Source organism: Neophocaena asiaeorientalis, unplaced genomic scaffold (assembly GCF_003031525.2).
Source record: "Neophocaena asiaeorientalis asiaeorientalis breed wild unplaced genomic scaffold, Neophocaena_asiaeorientalis_V1.1 scaffold432, whole genome shotgun sequence".
Classification (NCBI taxonomy): domain Eukaryota; kingdom Metazoa; phylum Chordata; class Mammalia; order Artiodactyla; family Phocoenidae; genus Neophocaena; species Neophocaena asiaeorientalis.
The window spans coordinates 143,602-163,183 of NW_020174549.1; the positions used below are offsets into that span (position 1 = coordinate 143,602).

General features: G+C 47.1%; 1 protein-coding gene across 1 annotated transcript in view; it reads right to left on the reverse strand.

Annotated features, from left to right (window-relative positions):
* The window catches only part of SNX30 (sorting nexin family member 30), a 111,889-nt gene extending 95,877 nt beyond the window's left edge, over window positions 1-16,012 (reverse strand). Inside the window, exons 1-2 of the mRNA XM_024757282.1 lie at window positions 15,768-16,012; window positions 9,272-9,509 (exon numbers count right to left, since the gene is read on the reverse strand). Coding sequence (XP_024613050.1) covers window positions 9,272-9,509; window positions 15,768-16,012 — 483 coding nt within the window. The remainder of the gene's footprint in view (window positions 1-9,271; window positions 9,510-15,767) is intronic.
* Between the last annotated feature and the right edge of the window lie 3,570 nt (window positions 16,013-19,582).

Below are 19,582 nucleotides of genomic sequence, written 5' to 3' on the forward strand. Positions count from 1 at the left end.
ACACACACACACACACACGACAATAATTCCTGATCCCTGCTCTGTGGCGGCCAAAATGAGGAATTCTGCTGGGCAAGGCAAACAGGAGAGAGCATATGACCCCCTCTAGAATCTAGTAAACAAACCCAATTGCCCATATGTGAACTACTGCACCTTTGCCAAGCTGTTATTTATGTACTTATTTTGAGAGACTCTCATCTGCCTTCTTCCCGGTAACCTCCACTAACCCCCAACTCTTCCCTGTCCTTCCCTCAACCCTGCTTTTTCCCCAAGCTACCACCCTTCTTACTACAAACTGCTATGACCTCTCGCCTTACATTTGATTGCTAATATTCACTTTGTTTAAATTCTGACTTCAACCTCTACATCTTCCACTCCCATCTCTCTTTGGATCTGCTGGGGTTACACATTTATATAATACAGAAGAGCTGCCAGGAGGCAGCATGTGTGCTAAGCCTTGAAGTCTGAGGGGGCTTTCAACTGCGGTGTTCAGACAAACTGACCCAGCTCCTGACTTCACGCTGCATTCTAGTCATCTTTACACTTGCTCACACTTGCTTCCCAATCTGTGTTCCCCCTCTCAGTGAGGGCACCAGTCGGCACCAGTCTCTTAGAGTAGAAAACCAGTCATCCCCACTGTACCAAAACTAGTCACCTTTACATTTTCTGTGCTTTGTTCTTCCAGGCGACAACTTCAACCTAAACCAAACCGACACATTTCTTTTTTTTTAATTTTTTTTATTTTTTATTTTTTTTTGCGGTACGCGGGCCTCTCACTGTTGTGGCCTCTCCCGTTGCGGAGCACAGGCTCTGGACGCGCAGGCTCAGCGGCCATGGCTCATGGGCCCAGACGCTCCGCGGCATGTGGGATCTTCTCGGACCAGGGCACGAACCCGCGTCCCCTGCATCGGCAGGCGGACTCTAAACCACTGCGCCACCAGGGAAGCCCCAAACCGACACATTTCTAACTTACCTCTTTCACTGCCAGTCTCTCCCCGTCCCAAGCACTGATCACACATACCCCTGCTCAGAAACCCTCTACGGCTGGCTCCTGCCTAAAGAATAAAAGCTAACCTCCACATCAGAGCGTTCGGAGCAGTCACAGCCTCCTCCTGCTGTGTCTTCCCACCTCCTCTCTCACTAATCCCCACCTCTGGACTCTCCAAACCCACTCCCAACACATGAGCCGACCCAGTGCAACCCCAGCAGGCACAAGTCTTTTCCATCTCAGGAGCTTTGCTCAAGCTGCTCCCCTGGCCCATGACGCCTTCCCCACCTGGCACCTGAAAGCCTCCTCAAACTTCAAGGACCTGGTGAAAACACACCTCCGCCACCAAAGCTGATCTGCAGATAATACACTCTGAGAGTGGGGCTGACCAACAGGAACAAAGCACCCTCCTCTTAACGACCCCAAAGTCAAACTTAATTGTCACTTAACATTTTAAGGTCGACATATTGGTCTTTTTTTTTAAGTTTCAAGTGACAAATCAAATCAAATTGAATAGTATAAACAAAAGGGCATTCATGACCTCCTGTAACCAGGATGCCCGCGGAGCAGCAGTGCCAGCTTCAGGCACAGCTGGCACAGGTGGATCCGGGATTCAAGGGATCTTCAGGGCCTGTCGCCCTCTTTTTCTCCAGCTCCACATTCCTCTCTGGCTTCACTCTTAAGCAGGCACTCTCCACATCACAAGAAACAAAGGCTCACAATCTAACAAAAAGAGAGATTCTTTCCCCCAGCAGCCATCTGAGCAAATCTCTTTTTAGCTATTTGACTCTGCGAGGGTCACATGTCTACCAAGGAAGCTATTTGGGCCAACGGATGATACAGGTGAAAGACCAAGAGCAGGAGGAGGAGAGAAGCCAGGGTGCTTCTCCCCTACCCCAACCCCTCCTCTCTGGTTCAGATAAGCATCCCTGGCCTTAGCTGCTTCCTCTCCAGGGCTCCCTCCACCTGAGGTCTCTACTCTTGTTGAGCAGCCCTGCCATGGTCTAGTTCCCACAGAAGCTCCTGGATTCTTCTAATCTCACCTCCTCCCATTGACGCCCCCAGCCCTGAGGGTGACTGCAGTTTCCTGCTATCGCTACTCTCTGGGTTACCTCCCTGTCCTCTGCTTGACTTCACATGTTTCCCAGCACCTATGTAGCTAATTCCCTGTATTAAGTCTCTCAGTTTGAAAAACCTACAGTGGTTTTTATCTCCTGACCAGACCACAAATGATACTGAAATTGACAAAGAATAGGCAACAATGTACAAAGAAAATGTGGAGAGGTCAGTATCAGGGAATAACCACCACCGTCTCACAGTTATTAAAGGCTCACTATGCTAAGTATGAATGCAATGGATCTTCATATCAACCCTGTGATGTAGGTTACTTCTGTTATCCCCTTTTCACAGAGGAGGAAACTGAGGCTCCGAGAGGTTAAATAATTTACTGTCACAAAGACTGTAAGTAGTGGAGCTGGGATTAAAATCCAGACAACCTGGCTCCAGACTGCACGCTCTAAAACACAAATCCCAGCAAGGAGAGTTTCAAGCAGCGGGTTACTCAACAGGATCAAGTGCTACCTACCAAGAGGTCAAGGAAGACAAGGATGTGAAGCGTCTACTGGATTTAGCAATAAGGAAGTCACGAGGGACCTTGAGTAGTAAAGCCAGAAACCAGACAGCAGTAGGCTGAGAAGTAAGCCAGAGGTTAGGAAGTAGAGACAAGAGGAGCAAACCTTTCTTTCACAAGGTGAAGAGTCAGAAAATAGGGCAGAGATGGAGGAGAAGGAAGCATCACAACAGTTTTCTTTACTTGGTTTGTTTTAGAAATGAGAGCAACTTGAGCATGTTGAAACATTAATGGGAATGCAGAAACAGACCCACAGACACAGAAAACAAACTTATGGTTACCAAAGGGGAAAGGGACAGGGGGAGGGATAAATTAGGTTGGGATCGAAATACACACTAGTATATATATAAAGTAGATAACCAACAAGGACCTACTGTATAGCACAGGTGACTATACTCAGTATTTTGTACTAACTTACAAGGGAAAAGAATCTGAAATATTTATATATATCATATATATACATCAGGTGTACAGCAAAGTGATTCAGTTTTATACTGATATATATATATAACTGAATCACTTTGCTGTACACCTGAAACTAATACATTGTTAATCAACTATACTTCAATTTAAAAATTTTTTTAAAAAATTAATGGGAATGAGCCAGTTGATAGTCTGAAGACACAGGAGTGACAGCAGGGTCTCTAAGAGGCCAGAGGGGGCGGGCTATATACTCCAGGATCAGCCTTAGCAAACGGGGGCAAAGAAAGGGCGGCCACAGATTCTGATCATTTTGAGTTTGGTGTAAGTTCTTTTACAGTGGCTTCTATCTTCTCTAAGGTAGAAAGTGAGGCCATCAGCAGAACAGGAGGGTGGGGTAGGGGCGTGGAAGGTGTGAGGAGCAGAGAAAAGCTTCAGACCAGCCACAGTACAGAGTGGGAGCCTCTGTGGAAAGGAAGGATGGCCCATGGGACCTCCCTAGCAGTCCAGTGGTTAAGACTCTGCACTTCCAATGCAGGGGGCGCGGGCAACTGGTCGGGGAACTAGGACCCCACATTAAAAAAAAAAAAAAAGAAAGAAAGAAAGGATGGCTCAGCACCACCGAGGCCCCAACTGTGCTTGGAAGCTGTGAGGTTACACTGGCAGCAACTCTCAAGGTAACTCCACACCTGAGGTGCAGGCAAAAGACAGGAACAAATGGAATGACCCAAGTTGGATGTAAAAGGAGAGCAAGGGAACTGCGTAAAGGACAGTGGCAGGAGCAACTGACAAGTTAAGCCGTGGAATCTAAAGGAGGCAGGTGAAAACAAGGCGTCAGGGAACAGGTGTAGGCAGTTCTCACTGACTGGGAGGAGGGCACCGCAAGATGAGAGCTTTGTAATGGCACTATTTCAGGGCAGGAACAGTTGTAGGTATTATAATGCAGGGACGTGGCCGGGGGAGAGGGCAAATGAACTGGAAAAAAGGGGAAGGTGACTAGATAAAAGGTCAAGAAACTGATAGTTTTAGAGATCTGGACAGAGTCCCCTGAAGTAAAGGCATGATTTGAGAAGACAGTTACTTGGGGGGTTTCAAGATTTTAATGAACAAGAGAAACAGGGAAGTTACAAAGTGACAGCAAAGAAGGCAGTGGAAGGTCTGTAATGGACATCTGTGAAACAACAGACGCTGGTCCAACGTTCATTCGTTCCTCCTCCTTCTAGGAGGAGCATCCCGACTTTGCTTTGGAAACCACCTCCTTCCTCCCCAGGCACAGAGAGGGCTTCCAAAATACTGGTAAGAGTCTATGCCTTAACTGTATGTGTGTTCATTTTATTATTCTTTAAACTGTATAGATACATTTTATTAATACAGATGCATTTCTATACTTCACATATTTATATTTCACAGTTAAAACATACACACAAAAACTTCCCTTCTCCACCCTCCAAAGATAAGGACCTGGTCCAGGCCTTTGGGCAGTCAGTTACAAAGACTGGCTTCAGCACCTGACCCAATTTAGGCCCAGGAGACACTAGCCCAGCGCTTTTGCTGGAATTATCAAGAAAGAGGTGCTCTCTTTCTGCTGGAGTTGCAAAGCTATATCCCTTCACCGGCTTGAGAACAGAGCTAACACAGAGAGGAGAAAGAGTCAAGAGATGAAAAGTGACAGACTCCCAGCATCATTTGAATACCTAGTTCCAGCCATTCCGGAAACCAAAATACCTGGGGCTTTTCAACATGAGCCAATAGATTTTTTTCTTTTCTTCAGCCAGGTTGCATTGGATTTATGTGTTTTTGACGGAAAAGAAACCTAATTCAGTGGAATAGTCAAATAAAGGATTCTCAATTCAACAGCCTGTGTGATCCTTTCAACACATAAATCACACAGTCCTTCTGCTCAAGTCCCTGCAATGGCACTCAAAGTAAAGGCCGAAGTTCCCAGAGTGGCCCCAGACCATCTGGCCCCCTTCCTCCCAGCCCTTGGCCAAGGACTCCCCATTGCTCACTCTGCCCCAACCACACTGGCTTCTAGGGTAGTCCCCGTCACAGCGGGCAGGAGCTGCCAGGCCTCTGCTTTGGCCATTTCTTCCACCAGGACACTCCTCCAGACATCCACTCGCCAATTGCCTCACCTCCTTCAAGTCTTTGCTCAAATCTCAAGTTCTCAGTAGGGTCTAACTGAAGCTGCCTCCCTTCAGCCAGTGATCCTGAACACTCCCTCCCCCCCCCCAACTTTTTCTTCCTTTCACAGCATTTATTACATAAAATAGTACGTACTCACTAAAATATACCCAATGAGGGCAGGGGTTTTCAACTGGTGCATTTGAGTTCCTAAAACAGTGCCTGGCTCGTAGGAGGCCCTCAAATATTTGCTGAGTGAGTAAATACAATGACATGAGCCTCAAAGGGGCAGCACTTGATCATTAAAAGGCAGTGGAGAGGACTTCCCTGGTGGCGCAGTGGTTCAGAATTCGCCTGCCAATGCAGGGGACACGGGTTCAAGCCCTGGTCCGGGAAGATCCCACATGCCACAGAGCAACTAAGCCCATATGCGCCACAACTACTGAGCCTGCGCTCTAGAGCCCGCGAGCCACAACTACTGAGCCCACGTGCCACAACTACTGAAGCCTGTGCACCTAGAGCCCGTGCTCTGCAACAAGAGAAGCCACCGCAATGAGAAGCACGCACACCGCAACGAAGAGTAGCCCCTGCTCGCCGCAAATGCAAATAGAGAAAGCCCGCGAACAGCAACAAAGACCCAACATGGCCAAAAAAAAAAAAAAAAAAAAAAAAGGCAGTGGAGAGAAAGGACACTAACCCGCATCTCCTGAACCTGAAATAAGTGGAGTGTAGGAGGAAAAGGCACCTCCATTTTGAAGACTTCAGGGGAAGCAGTGACTTAAGGGGGCAGGAAGTAGGTGGAAGAGTTCAGTGAAGAGACTGAGGATGTGGGTAGAGGTGTTAACCACAGGTGGGGCTTGAGAGGGCTTGGTGTTAAGCTTTGGGAGGTACACAGGAGTTAGAGGCTGAGTCAGGGGAGAAGCAAGCCCAAAGTGGTTTGCAGATGAAAGTAAAAAAAGACAGAAAGGGCCAAGTGGTGTATTTACATTTCAGGTGGAGATGAAAGATACAGGGCTAGAAGGCCTGGGGAGTATAGCCAGCATCAAAAGAATTCCTAGCAACCCTTGGTGGATAGAAAAGATTCTTCTCTTCACACCATGGTTTGAATGATTTTCAATTTTGTGGATGAAGAGGCCATGACATTTGGTCTTTTCCTCCTTCCCAGAACCCCAGAGGCCACTGAGAAGTGTCCGCTGGACCGAGACGAAAGGCTTTCCTGTTCCTGGCACCTCAGCAATTCCCCTCTGCATAATACAATAACCCTGTACTATGAGCAGCCTGTCAAACCCTCAGAACTGACTCTGAATCAGGCATCCAGGATCACAACCCCAAGGTCCATTATAAAAGTCAAGAAGACACAGGCTTCTTTTCAAAGACAGACCATAGCACTCAACGCTCCTACCTCCCCTCCAGTGAACCCCACACTGCCTGGGCAAGAGAAGGAGCAAAGGGAAGGCTTCCTTCCACTGGTCCTGACTCACCTCTGTTGCTTGGTAGCTTCTCTCTGCAGAAATTTCTCCAGAGTTACGAGAACATATGTGTATGCCAAGTTTCAAGGAAAATGTTACTCCCAGTCAGAGGAAGAAATTATACTGCCCTCTAAGGAAAAGTGGCTAACTATAAATCAGGCCTTTGGGAGTCATGTCATTTTGATGCTCCTCACAGCTCTAAGGATACTTATTAAATATTCAATAATTAATAATAATGCCTTCAAGACCATCTCTCTCATGGAACTGTCCCTGTGAAGGAAGCCAGAAGTAATTAGACTTAGGCTCGACTTCCTGTCCAACAACTAGATCTCAGGGATACAGGGCATCTGTCCTCCCAGTACTTAGTAGCAAAATGCCCACACTTCTGCATCAGGTGTCCTCCAAGAATGGATCATTAAGCAGATACTTAAAAGAGCCATCTGTAGCAGGCAGCTTCCAAGATACCTCGATGATTCCCACTTCCTGGTATTATTCATACCTTCTTCCCAGGTTGTACCAGTGATGGCCAGTGTGACCAACAGAATACGGCAGAGATATGTCGCTTCCAAGACTAGATTACACAGGGCTGTGGTTTGAGTCTTGGGATCTCTCCATCTCTTGGATCACTTGCTCTGGGGGAAAGCAGTTGCCACATCAAGAAGCCCTATGGAGAGGAACTAAGGCCTGCCAACAGCCAAGAGAGTGAGCTTGGAAGAGGACGTACCCCCAACCCAGTCTTCAGTGACTGCAGCCCTAGTCAAAGTTTGAATGCAAGCTCATTAAAGACCTGAGTCAGAACCACCCAGATTTAAGCTGCTTGCAGATTTCTGGCCCACAGACACTATTTTCAGATGATAAATGTTGCAGTAATTGGTTACACAGCAATATATAATTAATTCACTATCCTACACAGAGCTGAGAAAAAAATTATAAGTTTAACCTCAATTCCTATCCTACATGCACATAGGACCAAGTTCTCTGTACATAAGAAAGCAAATTGGGCTTCCCTGGTGGCGCAGTGGTTGAGAGTCCACCTGCCGATGCAGGGGACACGGGTTCGTGCCCTGGTCCGGGAAGATATCACATGCTGCGGAGCGGCTGGGCCCCGTGAGCCATGGCCGCTGAGCCTGCACGTCCGGAGCCTGTGCTCCGCAACAGGAGAGACCACAACAGTGAGAGGCCCGCGTACCGCAAAACAAAAACAAAAACAAAAAAAAAGAAAGCAAATTATTCATTCAACAATTACTTATTGAGTGTCAAATATGGGCAAGGTATTTCCAAGCGACTCAAGCCTTCATATAGTCTATAATCGTCTATAAAATAAAGAGACTTACAAAGACACACACACACACACACACACACACACACACACACACACACACACACACACACACACACACACACACACACACACACACACCCACACTCTCACACACACACACACACACACACACCCAGCTGCTCAATCCATTGGTTTTATTAGCTTTTTAAAGTTTACTTGCTACTAATGCTTTGCCTCCCCCCCCACAACTTGCCCCACTCTTTGCTTTCACAAACCCTCTTGGGAAGGTACATCAAATCCCACTTCCTGGCTAATTTGACTGCTCAGTGCACTCACACTCATTTTTACTGTACCACATGCCCTCCCATCTAAGGGGGAAAGAAATTTGGGTCCCCTGATTCCATTCAGTATTGGGACAAGGAGGCCTTCACTTAGTATTTTACTAAGAGGCATTCACTTAGTATTTACACCTGATCACAGGTGTGGATAACAATTCTAATTTCTGCAATTATTGACTAAGTGGCAACAGCAGCGCTGATACAATCAGCTCAAGTCCTGATCACAGCTGAAGTGGCAACGGGGCGGCGGGGAGGAAGGGAGATGCCGCCCCTAACCCCTCACTGTCTCTCAAAGCAGCAGGAGGGTCATATGCTGCTCTAAGAAAATCAGGAGCCCCCCTCTACGCAAAAAAGGTCAAAGGGCGACCTTTCTTCCCTTCAGCCACAAAACCAGCCTCTGCCAAACCTAAACAGCGTGGGAGACAGTGAGAGGTAAATGGAGCCCCAGACAGAAAACCCCAGGGCCACTCTCCTCCCGCTGCCGGCTGGGGTCGGAGTCAGGTGACTCCTCAGGGCACAAAGCAAACCTAAACAAAGATCACTGCCCCCATGACAGACAGGGGTAAGAAGCCTCTGGCAGTAAGACCATGGAAAACCTTTAACTCTTGCTTCTTTGCAGTCGCAGCAAACTGGAGGAGCTACAAGTGACTCGGCAGCTCAGCCTTCAGAGATGCACCTGGAGGAACCGGGACCCCATCCCAGGACACAGGCTCTGAGCACTGCACGCACGCCTCCAGCCACAACGGGCAGGCGGGACCCCTCCCCACCAGCTGTCACTGGCCTCGCGACCAGTCACAGCCGGGCAAGCCCGTCCCCTCTGGCCGCTCCGCCGGAGGCTGCGACCCCGCGGGGGCGGTAGGGAGGAGACGCTTTTTCCCCAAGGCTCTGGGGCAAGGGCACGCCTGTCCCCCGGAAAGGGGCGCCAGAGTGGGCGCGGCCCGGTGCCCAGCGGGGCTCCAGATCCCTCATCCCGCTCGGGAGCGAAACGAGCCTCCCAGTCCCCAGCCCCGCGCGCCCCACCTTGTCGCCGAAGCTGCGGGCCGTCAGCAGGTCTGGGCTGGGCGTGCTGTCGCCGCCCACGGCCTCCTCGCTGCTGGAGCCGGCCAGCGGGTGCGGCATGTCGCGCAGGGACTGGGGCCCAGTGGACGGCAGGGCCTTGGGGGGGCCGCCCGCCGTGCGCTCTCGGCCCTCCGCCGCTGTCCACCGAGAGTCCAAGCTCGCCTCCTGGCCCGTAGGGGGCTGCGCGCAGACCCCGGAGCTAATGTTTAACGGAAATCAGAGGTGGAAAAAGACGTTGGAGGATCCTGTTCCATTCCACCCGCGTTTACTGCTGCGCCCAGGTGCAGCCACGCTTGGGGCTGGGGGCTTTAGGACACGCACGTGAGTCGGGATCTTCTGGCCTTTGAAATAACCCAGGATAAGAGGAGTTATGACACATTTTATAAGAATGGCGTAAAAAGGTTATGAGGCTCCCAGGAGATAGAGACATCAGGCGGGGAACCTAGAAGGAAACTCAAAAGACGCAGTGTGGAGTTTCTTCAAATGCACGCTGAGATCCCATGCCATCTTGCTTCTGCAGTTCACCGGGTTTATGTAAGGTTAAACCTCGGAAGAGTGAGCATCAGTAAATAAAGAGGGAGTGCTACACATGATCTATGACTCTTTAACTCACACCTTGACCAAACTGCCGTTTGAAAGAGTCGTGAGGTTCCCGTTTTTATTTTTCATGCTTCTGTGCTTCCTTTCCAGGTCTTTGGCTGGGCTGGATTCTGAGCTTTATTTGCTAGCAGAATGGAGATAGTCAAGGCGTTACTTGGCTATTTGAGGGTGGAAGTTCACCTCTTTTTTCCACCTTACCTGGCTTCACAGCTTCTGTGCCCAGGGCCAAGTCAGTAGAGGCCATCAGCCCATGTAAGAACAAGTTGATACTAGAAGAGTAATGGGGAGGAGGCCCGCTGTAAGGGAGCACATTTTCCCAATCTATTCCCAAACTCTTTAGGTTCGTCCAGTTTTACCTGACTAATCTTGAAGTCGGGATTCACTGTGGTCTCCACCACCCTTTTCTTCTAAAGAAACAAGTGATACTTCAGCAGGAGGAGAATGCCAAGAGTTGAAGCTGACCCAAAATATCATCCAGGGATTCACTGAACTTCAGAGACCTTCCCTTATTTCCCCTGGTCTAAGTCATCCGGCCTCAGTCCTCAAGTTATCTTTTCTCTCCCCCACGTGGGTCTGCCCTGGTTGGGGAAAATAGAACTCAGAGGACACTGGGAACAGTTTTTTAAATGCTGCATCTACCTCACAGGAATGCCAGTGTCCGGTCCTCTTGGAGTTGAGTAAAATTAATACTTTTATATTCAAGGGCTGCTTACAACTACAACAGACCCTATTATCTGTTCTTCTGATTAAAACAAATAGCATGAATATAACTAGAAATGAGTGTTCTATAGATGTATAACATAGGTATTTTTTTATTGAATGATGTTGTTTATTTTAATAGCCAGGCCACCTTCCCACAACTGAGATCTCATTTTATTAAGACTCCACACAGCTTTCTCCTCAAGATGCCAGGGAAGAGTGAAAAGAGAGCCACATCTGAATTCCTGATTGCTAAATATAAGTGGGTGATTAGCAAGTTACCTAAACGAACCTGCTTCCTGACCCAAAAAGAAGGACAGAGAGCAGGTAATAATATTTACCTTACTTGGTGGTTGTGAGAACGAAACAGCCTTCGGTATGTAATATTCCCAGCCAAATGCTGCCATGGAATAGATGCTCCCTGGATGTTAATTCCCTTCCTTTCCCTCTCTCTCATGCTTTCTCTACTATTCTTATGAAATGATAATCATAAAGTTTTCATAAATAAACATGCTCCCTCCAAACTCCTCATTTTGGGTCAGAGTATCATTTTTCTATGCTCCCACCGTTTAAAAAACAAAAACAAAACAGAGTTCCTGAAAGGCCATATGAAAGTTCATTTTCCAGTTTCCTCGTTGGTCAATGGCATGTGGCCACAATGATCCAGTGGGTAGTCATCAAAACTAAAGAAAGTGAATTTCTATGGAAAACATTTTAGGATAAAGTTTCCACCAGTCAAATTTAGCCCAGGACTGCCTATTCATATTCACTATTTCCTGTTGTATTTCAGTGTTCCTTGTGGTGGGAACTTGTCACTGAAACAGAGCAAGCGTCCCAGACTATGTGACTGTGCTTTTACTAAAAGTTTTCAAAGCAACACGGTGGTGAGGAGGAAACGTGAAGTTTCTGTATCAGAGCAAAATGTTGTAGTGTTTATTGGAAGGTATGGAGGGAAGCTTGGGTTTCTAGGGCTCATCTCTGAGGAAAATGCACCAGTTGTGTGTATATGGGGTACAGGGAGATGCCACCAGAACCCAGGAACACAGCATGGGCCCTTCCCCCACCTCCCAACCCCCCATTCCTGTCCACAAGGAACCTTAGGCACTTAGGCTGGAACCTTTAAGAAGACAGGGCCTTGGGCCCCAGAATTCAGTAAGTATGCCAAGCCAGAATCCCAAAACCTCATAGCGAGTCTATCAGGGCTTTGCATGAGACCCAGACCTTAAAAACAAAGCAGAGTCACAACGAAGCATTCTTTCTTTCTCTCTCCTGGTACAGCATGTGTCTAGGCCTTATTCATGTTTGTGTTAGCTGCTTATCCTCTTCTGGTTTTTAATACAATCATAGCTTTATTTTATGTGGCATCCCAAACCCTGCCTCAAAATAACACCACCACTTCTGAAGTGGACGGCTGATGAGGACAAAGGAGGTTTTCAAAGAGCATTCAGAGTGACATGTAGAAGGCCACAGAGGGCTGCCTCAAACAAGAGGGGCAACTGAGACGGCACTATCGCCAACAGAGGCAAAATTGTGTGCACAGTTTAATTCAGCCAGTGACGTTCCGGGAAAAAGCAAAAGCCAGCAGTTCCACTTGAGGCCAGGATCTGAGGAGTTTTGCAAACAAGAAATTAGAATTTGCCCCAGAACCGGCAGAGAGGCTTGTGGGTAAGTGATAGGATCGTTTTACCTTTCCATGTAGAAGCTCCTCCCCTGAAAGCATAGAGACCCTCTAAGGTGGGGAATGCGATACAGATCATGGAGTTGGTGCCGAAGAACCACCTGTGTGCTTGTTAAAATGCAAATTTCTAGGCCCACCTAAGAGATTCTGATTCAGGGATGGGAATCTGGAATCTGCCTTTTCTTAAACAACGTCCTAGCTGATGCTCATGATGATTCTGGTCTACAGACTATAAGAAATACTGTTCTCCACTCTACGACATAAATCACAGCAAGATCCTTTTTGACCCAGCTCCTAGAGAAATGGAAATAAAAACAAAAATAAAAGGAGGAGGAGATATGGGGATATATGTATATGTATAACCGATGCACTTTGTTATAAAGCAGAAACTAACACACCATTGTAAAGCAATTATACTGCAATAAAAATGTTAAAAAAAAGAGGACTAAACAAACCTTAAAAAACAAAATACTGTACTCATAGCTCCACCCATTTCTCTAAATCATAAATTGACATGCCCCTTATTGTCAATAGCACTTTTAAGTTCTTACTTTGGAAAATTTTCCTGTTTGCTGAAAAGTTGCTTAGATAGGCAGATTTCTCTTACAAAATTCTATTACTGGGTCCTTTTGCCCTAAACTTTTAGTGTTATTTTTATTGAGCAGTTACCAGGTGCTTACAGTTTGGGAGAAGATCTCAGATGAACTAAACGATCTTTTGACAGATTCACGTCATAGGTCTGGCTGTAAAGAGCCTCACAGTGGAGTAGATATTTTCCCAAGCCCCCCAGACTTCTTTGGCTGGCCCTGCAGGCTCCTAGGAGCTGAGCCTCACCTGGCCACAGAAATATAATTTGCTGCCAGCACCGAGGACTACCTGTTAACCTGGCTTTCTTCACAAGCCGCCTCTGGAGTGTGTGGCTGTGTGTATACTGCTTTGTGGTCACTATCCATTACAGAGGTTGGGCTGGAGAAGATACTGAGCTGACAAGTACTGGAAGCCTTGGCACTGAGTCTAATTAGTGAATCTTTGGATAGGATGGAAAGCCTGTTTATTGGCTGTGTGCCCCATGAGCGTGTTTGGTTCCATCACTTAGGAATGATCTTTAAAGGCATCTAGAAGATGAACATTCAGACATCATATGACCCAACATTTCCCACTCTCAGAACACAACAGAAATGCATATTATATTCATCAAAAGGTAGATTCAAGAATCTCCACAGCGGGCTTCCCTGGTGGCACAGTGGTTAAGAATCTGCCTGCCCATGCAGGGGACACCGGCTTGGAGCCCTGGTCCAGGAAGATCCCATATGCCACAGAGCAACTAAGCCCGGGAGCCACAACTACTGAGCCTGTGCTCTAGAGCCCACGAGCCACAACTACTGGGCCCACGTGCCACAACTACTGAAGCCCGTGTGCCTAGAGCCCATGTTCTGCAACGAGAAGCCACTGTGATGAGAAGCCCACGCACCGCAACAAGAGTAGCCCCTGCTCGCCATGACTAGAGAAAGCCTGCGTGCAGCAACGAAGACCCAACACAGCCAAAAATAAATGAAATAAATTTTTTAAAAAAATCTCCACAGCAGCAGAGATTTATAGTAACCAAAACTAGAAAAAACTCACATGACTGTCAACAGTGGTGTGGTCACACAGTAGAACATTATACAGCAAGACGAATGAAGAAACAACGTGCTGGGGAGTTCCCTGGTGGTCCAGTGGTTAGGATTCCGGGCTTTCAAGGCCGTGGCCCAGGTTCATTCCCTGGTTGGGGAACTGAGATGCCACAAGCTGCGTGTTGCCGCCAAAATAAAAACAAACAAACAAAACCAAAACGTGGTGAATGAATTACACAAATATAGTGTTGAGTGAAAAAAGGCTAGATACGACGAAAGAATGTCTCCCGCTGATTCTATTTGTATAAAATTCAAAAACAGGCAAAACTAATGTATTGAGCTAAAAGTCGACTAATGTTACCTTTGTGGGCGTTTCTGGGGTACTGATAATATTCTGTTTCTTAATGTGGGGCTGGTTCTTTGTAAAAATTCAGCAAGCAGTACATTTCTGATCTGTGAGCCTTTATGTGATACTTCAATAAGAAGTTTACATACATAAGGCATCTAGTCTGCGACCCTCACTTCTTAAGTGAGGAAGCTGAGGCCCAGCTGTGTTAAGTAACTTGCTCGAGGTTGGCCAGTTAGTTCTAATGCTGTGCTCCCTCCCACTCGGATGCGTACTGATGCAATGTGGGTTTGGGGAACGCTGGTTTGGGGGAAGCCAAAAGGTAAAGAAGTGAGGAAATAAGAGGGAGAGAAAGATGTGTGAGCAACTGTTAGTTGCCACCACTCCTTTGCCCCTCATGACTGCTAGTCGTCCCGTCTCTCTTCCTCCCTCACCCTTCAAATGTATCCTTGCGAGGCCCTGATGCCTGGAGCTGCTACAGCCATCTTGTGGCCACAAGAGAGACATTCCCAACTCCCTGAGTATAGCTGAGTGCATAAATGGAACGTGACCATGTCACTGATGGCGTCATTGAGCCACTGCACCTGACTCCAGACTTCTTAAATAAAAAATACACATCCCGGGCTTTCCGGGTGGTGCAGTGGTTGAGAGTCCGCCTGCCGATTCATGCCCCAGTCCGGGAACATCCCACATGCCGCGGAGCGGCTGGGCCCGTGAGCCATGGCCGCTGAGCCTGCGCGTCCGGAGCCTGTGCGCCACAACGGGAGAGGCCCGCGAACCGCAAAAAAAAAAAAAAAAAAAAACCACATCCCTATGGTCTCAGGCACTTTAATGGGGATCTCTGTTAACATGCAGCTGAACTCATCCATAGGGATTCAGAAGATGAGGAATACAAGCAGACAAAAGAAAGTCTAAGAAGAGAGTGCCCCTTTGTGGGAAGCAATGTTCCCAGCAGTGGCAGCATCCTTCAATAATGGGCATTCTCAGAAGGGGCAAGGTGAAACTGGTACTTGGGGTGGAGGTGAGGGGAGCAAAAAGGTCTTAGATATTACAGTGGCTGTCTGAAAAGTTCAGCTCCACCCAACAAAATCTGATTCGTTAGTATTTAATTTTTCTTGTTAGGGAAAATTTAAACCTAATTAACCTTTCCCACGTAGGAGCAGTAATATTGGGAAAGAAGAAGAAAAGGATGGAGAAACATTACTCTCTAAAGATGCTGGAAAACTCTAAAACCAAAGAGGAGCAGAGTTCCTGAGCCTTCCCAAGGCCTCTGAATTCCACCAGCTCTTCCCAGATCCTTGCCACTGTGGTAGCTCCGGGCAGCCCTGCTCTGCCCAGCCCCTTCTGTGCTTTGTAAATGGGGTGATACATGATCATGCAGGCCCACAGACTCATCCTCACTATACAGAGGTAGTGAGACCACACGGGCACAAGGCCTTGTCTTTCTGGGGTGGGCAGGGTAGCAAGATGGTGCTGGGGGCACAGCAAGAAAGTTCTACTCAGTACCCAGATTATAGGTACAGGTGAGGTGACTTGCTAAAGACAGGGCTTCTGCCCACCCCAGCTAGATAAGGCCCTTCATTGTGCTGGCATTTCGGGATTCTGTGATTGGCACAGCAGCTCGGGTCTTCCTGCGATGTGGCTGGCAGAACACCATTCCCACACTCATGAAGAAAACGGGAGATGCCTGAAGCGGCACTCACCACACAGCCATTAATCTGATTCTCTCGGCTTGCAGGAATAGCAGACTTTGAGCTGGGGCCCATACATGGACGCTTCTAGAAGTCTTATCTGTAGGAATATTCATTTTCTCTAAAATCAAACCCAGTCCTCTGTGAGACTTTTTTTTTTTTTTTTTGCGGTACGCGGGCCTCTCACTGTTGTGGCCTCTCCCGCTGCGGAGCACAGGCTCCGGACGCGCAGGCTCAGCGGCCATGACTCACGGGCCTAGCCGCTCCGCGGCATGTGGGGTCTTCCCAGACCGGGGCACGAACCTGTGTCCCCTGCATCGGCAGGTGGACTCTCAACCACTGGGCCACCAGGGAAGCCCTCTGTGAGACTTCTTAAACCACCCTGTCCTACAGTAGAATGGGGTTTGTTCAGCTCCCAGTTTCTAGTGCAAATGGGCTATCTTGGCTCCTCCACATTCACAACCTTGTCAAGTCTTCCAAATTAACTCATTCAACAGCTTCTTGTTATCAAGGCAAACCTAAGTGCCCTCTGGGAAAAGCCACACATTTAGTCACTCAGGATAGGATCTTTGGAGGTTATTGATGACACAAGTAATTTTTTTAAATTTTTTATTTATTTATTTATTTTTGGCTGTGTTGGGTCTTCGTTTCTATGCGAGGGCTTTCTCTAGTTGTGGCGAGCGGGAGCCACTCTTCATCGCGGTGCGTGGGCCTCTCACTATCGCGGCCTCTCTTGCTGCGGAGCACAGGCTCCAGACGCGCAGGCTCAGTAGTTGTGGCTCACGGGCCTAGTTGCTCCGCGGCATGTGGGATCCTCCCAGACCAGCGCTCGAACCCGTGTCCCCTGCATTGGCAGGCAGATTCTCAACCACTGCGCCACCAGGGAAGCCCCAAGTAAAGTAATTTAACACAAATGAGAGCAGAGCTCTAGCCTCACCTTGACTGCTGGATTTCCATACAGCCTCAGAATTAAGGTCTGCTTTGCTGACTTCAGTCCATCCATCAGCAACACTACTGCCCAGAACCCCCTGGAGTGTTGGTACCCAGGTACATGGCCAGGGATCAGGAAACTTAAGGGGACACCAGAAACTAAATCATGTCACTACTCGCTTAAAAATGATCCTGAACAGCATCTTGGGGGTTAGGGTTCGGGGGGCCTGTTGTCACTGTAAACCATGTGCTTTCTGGGATGGGATGCATGGAGTGTGGCCAGGACATCCAGAATCGACTGCTCTAGAAGGCTTCTCTCAGCTGACTGTGGGAATTTGGACAGGGAAATGACTTCTGAAATATTCCTTTCTGACCCGCGCACGTAATTTGTTCAAATTAAGCACTAGAGATACCAACTCTGTTGCTGAAGGCAGGATGCTTTCTTGGCCTTAGATATACTCCCTCAGGAAGGATGTGGCTAGCAAAAATATTTCCCCTCCACTTTAATTTAAACATTTTATTTTAGAATACTTTTTAGATTTATGGAAAAGTTGCAAACATAGTACAGAGAATTCTCACATACCCCTTACCCAAAGCCTCCTTTTGTTAACATCTTATATCATTATGGTACATTTGTCACAACTAAGGAGTTCAACGTTGGTACATTACTATTAACTGTACGCTTTATTGTATTTCACTAGTTTTCTCCTGGTGTTCTTTTTCTGTTACAGAATCCCATCCAGAATACCCACGATACATTTTATAGTCATATCTCTCAGCCTCCACTATTTTGTGGCACTTTCTCAGACTTTCCTTATATATAATGACCTTGAAAGGTTTGAAAAGTATTGATCGGGCATTTTATAGAATGCCCTTCATTTGGGTTTGTCTGGTATGTTTCTCATGGTCACACCGGGGTTATGGGTTTGGGGGAGGAAGATCACAGAGGTAAAGCGCCCTTCTCAGCATATCGTATCAAGGCTACATAGTATCAACATGACTTGTCACTGATGATGTTAACTTTGATCACCTGGTCCAGGTGCTCTTTGCCAGGTTTCTTCGCTGTTGTTACTCCTCCCCTGGCACCCCCTCCTCTCATACTGTAGTCTTTGGAAGCCTGTTGCTTAGGGCAGTTTGGCTCCTTTTTGACCATTGCTTTTAGGATCCCATTTTCAACGATTTATTTGAAAGAGAAAGCCCTGTGGTCAAGGCAGGTATCAAAAGCACCCCGTGAGCAGGCATGATGTGCCCCGCAGCAACCACCTGGCCTGATTGGGACCCTGCCTTGTACGGACGCTCCTCCTCCTTGCTCCTGCCCTTTGGGCCTGGCCCTCGAGGGTTTACCTCCCCCAAGTCTGTTGAAAGAGAAACTTCTCTCTCGTTAGGTACAGTAATTTTGTCCTGAAATCTAGTCAAGAAGTGGGGGTCAGGCTTCCCTGGTGGCGCAGTGGTTGAGAGTCCACCTGCCGATGCAGGGGACACGGGTTCGTGCCCTGGTCCGGGAGGATCCCACATGCCGCGGAGCGGCTGGGCCCGTGAGCCATGGCCGCTGAGCCTGCGCTTCCGGAGCCTGTGCTCCACAACAGGAGAGGCCACAACAGTGAGAGGCCCACATACCGCAAAAAAAAACCCAAAACAAATTATAGTACATCCACACCATATTATGCAGCAATAACAAATGAATTAGAGCTCTCTATACGTTGGGAGGTCTATGATACATTAAATTTAAAAAGGCAAGTTGTATACATCAGAAATTAACACAACATTGTAAATCAACTATACTTCAATAAAATAAATTTAAAAAATAAAAAAGGCAAGTGGTAAAGTAATATGTATAGTGGGATCACTACATATGAACATATATATGTGTATATGTTTATATGAGAGTAGGAAAATGCATGATAGTATATGAACTGGACTATTTAGGTTTATATCTTCGGGTGATGGGACAGCAGGGCAAGGGCAGGCCAGATTAACATTATCTTTCTACAACTTCGTTTGTTTCCTTTCACGCATTACAGTGAGCATTTATTTCTTTTGTAATTTAAAAATTCTAATCAGGAAAAATTTTAAATCAAAACATATGAAACATCCGAGTTAAATATATTTACAATGTTTCCTACTTCTTTTCCAAGACTAAGCAACATTCTGTTATAAGCCAATGTTTTGCTTACCTTTCTCCACTCCTAAAGTGATACAATTACAAGAAGAATTTTAAGAAATCTCCATTATGGGACTTCCCTGGTGGCGCAGTGGTTAAAGACTCTGCACTCCCAGTGCAGGGGGCCCGGGTTCAATATCTGGTCAGGAAACTAGAGCCTGTGAGCCGAAACTAAGGAGCCCACGTGCTGCAACTAAGACCTGGTGCAACCAAATAAATAAATAAACATTTAAAAAAAAACCCTCCATTATACCCCAATTAACAGGCCTTAGCACTTAAAAAAAAAAAGACTTTATCACGTATCACTTTCTATTTCAAATTATATTTATATGCTATACAACAGCAACAAAGACATTTTTCAGGCACAATCCTAGACGTCTACCTTACGGCTATGCTCCCCCCACTCCTTTTTGTCCTAGCTTCACTTTTGTCAGATGTGTCTTGAGACACGTGTTAACAAGCAAAGTTGAATTCATGTCATATATTCTGAGGCACACTACAGAAGCATTTATAATTTTAGAAAAAATTTCAATATTACTTCTTATTAGAATTTT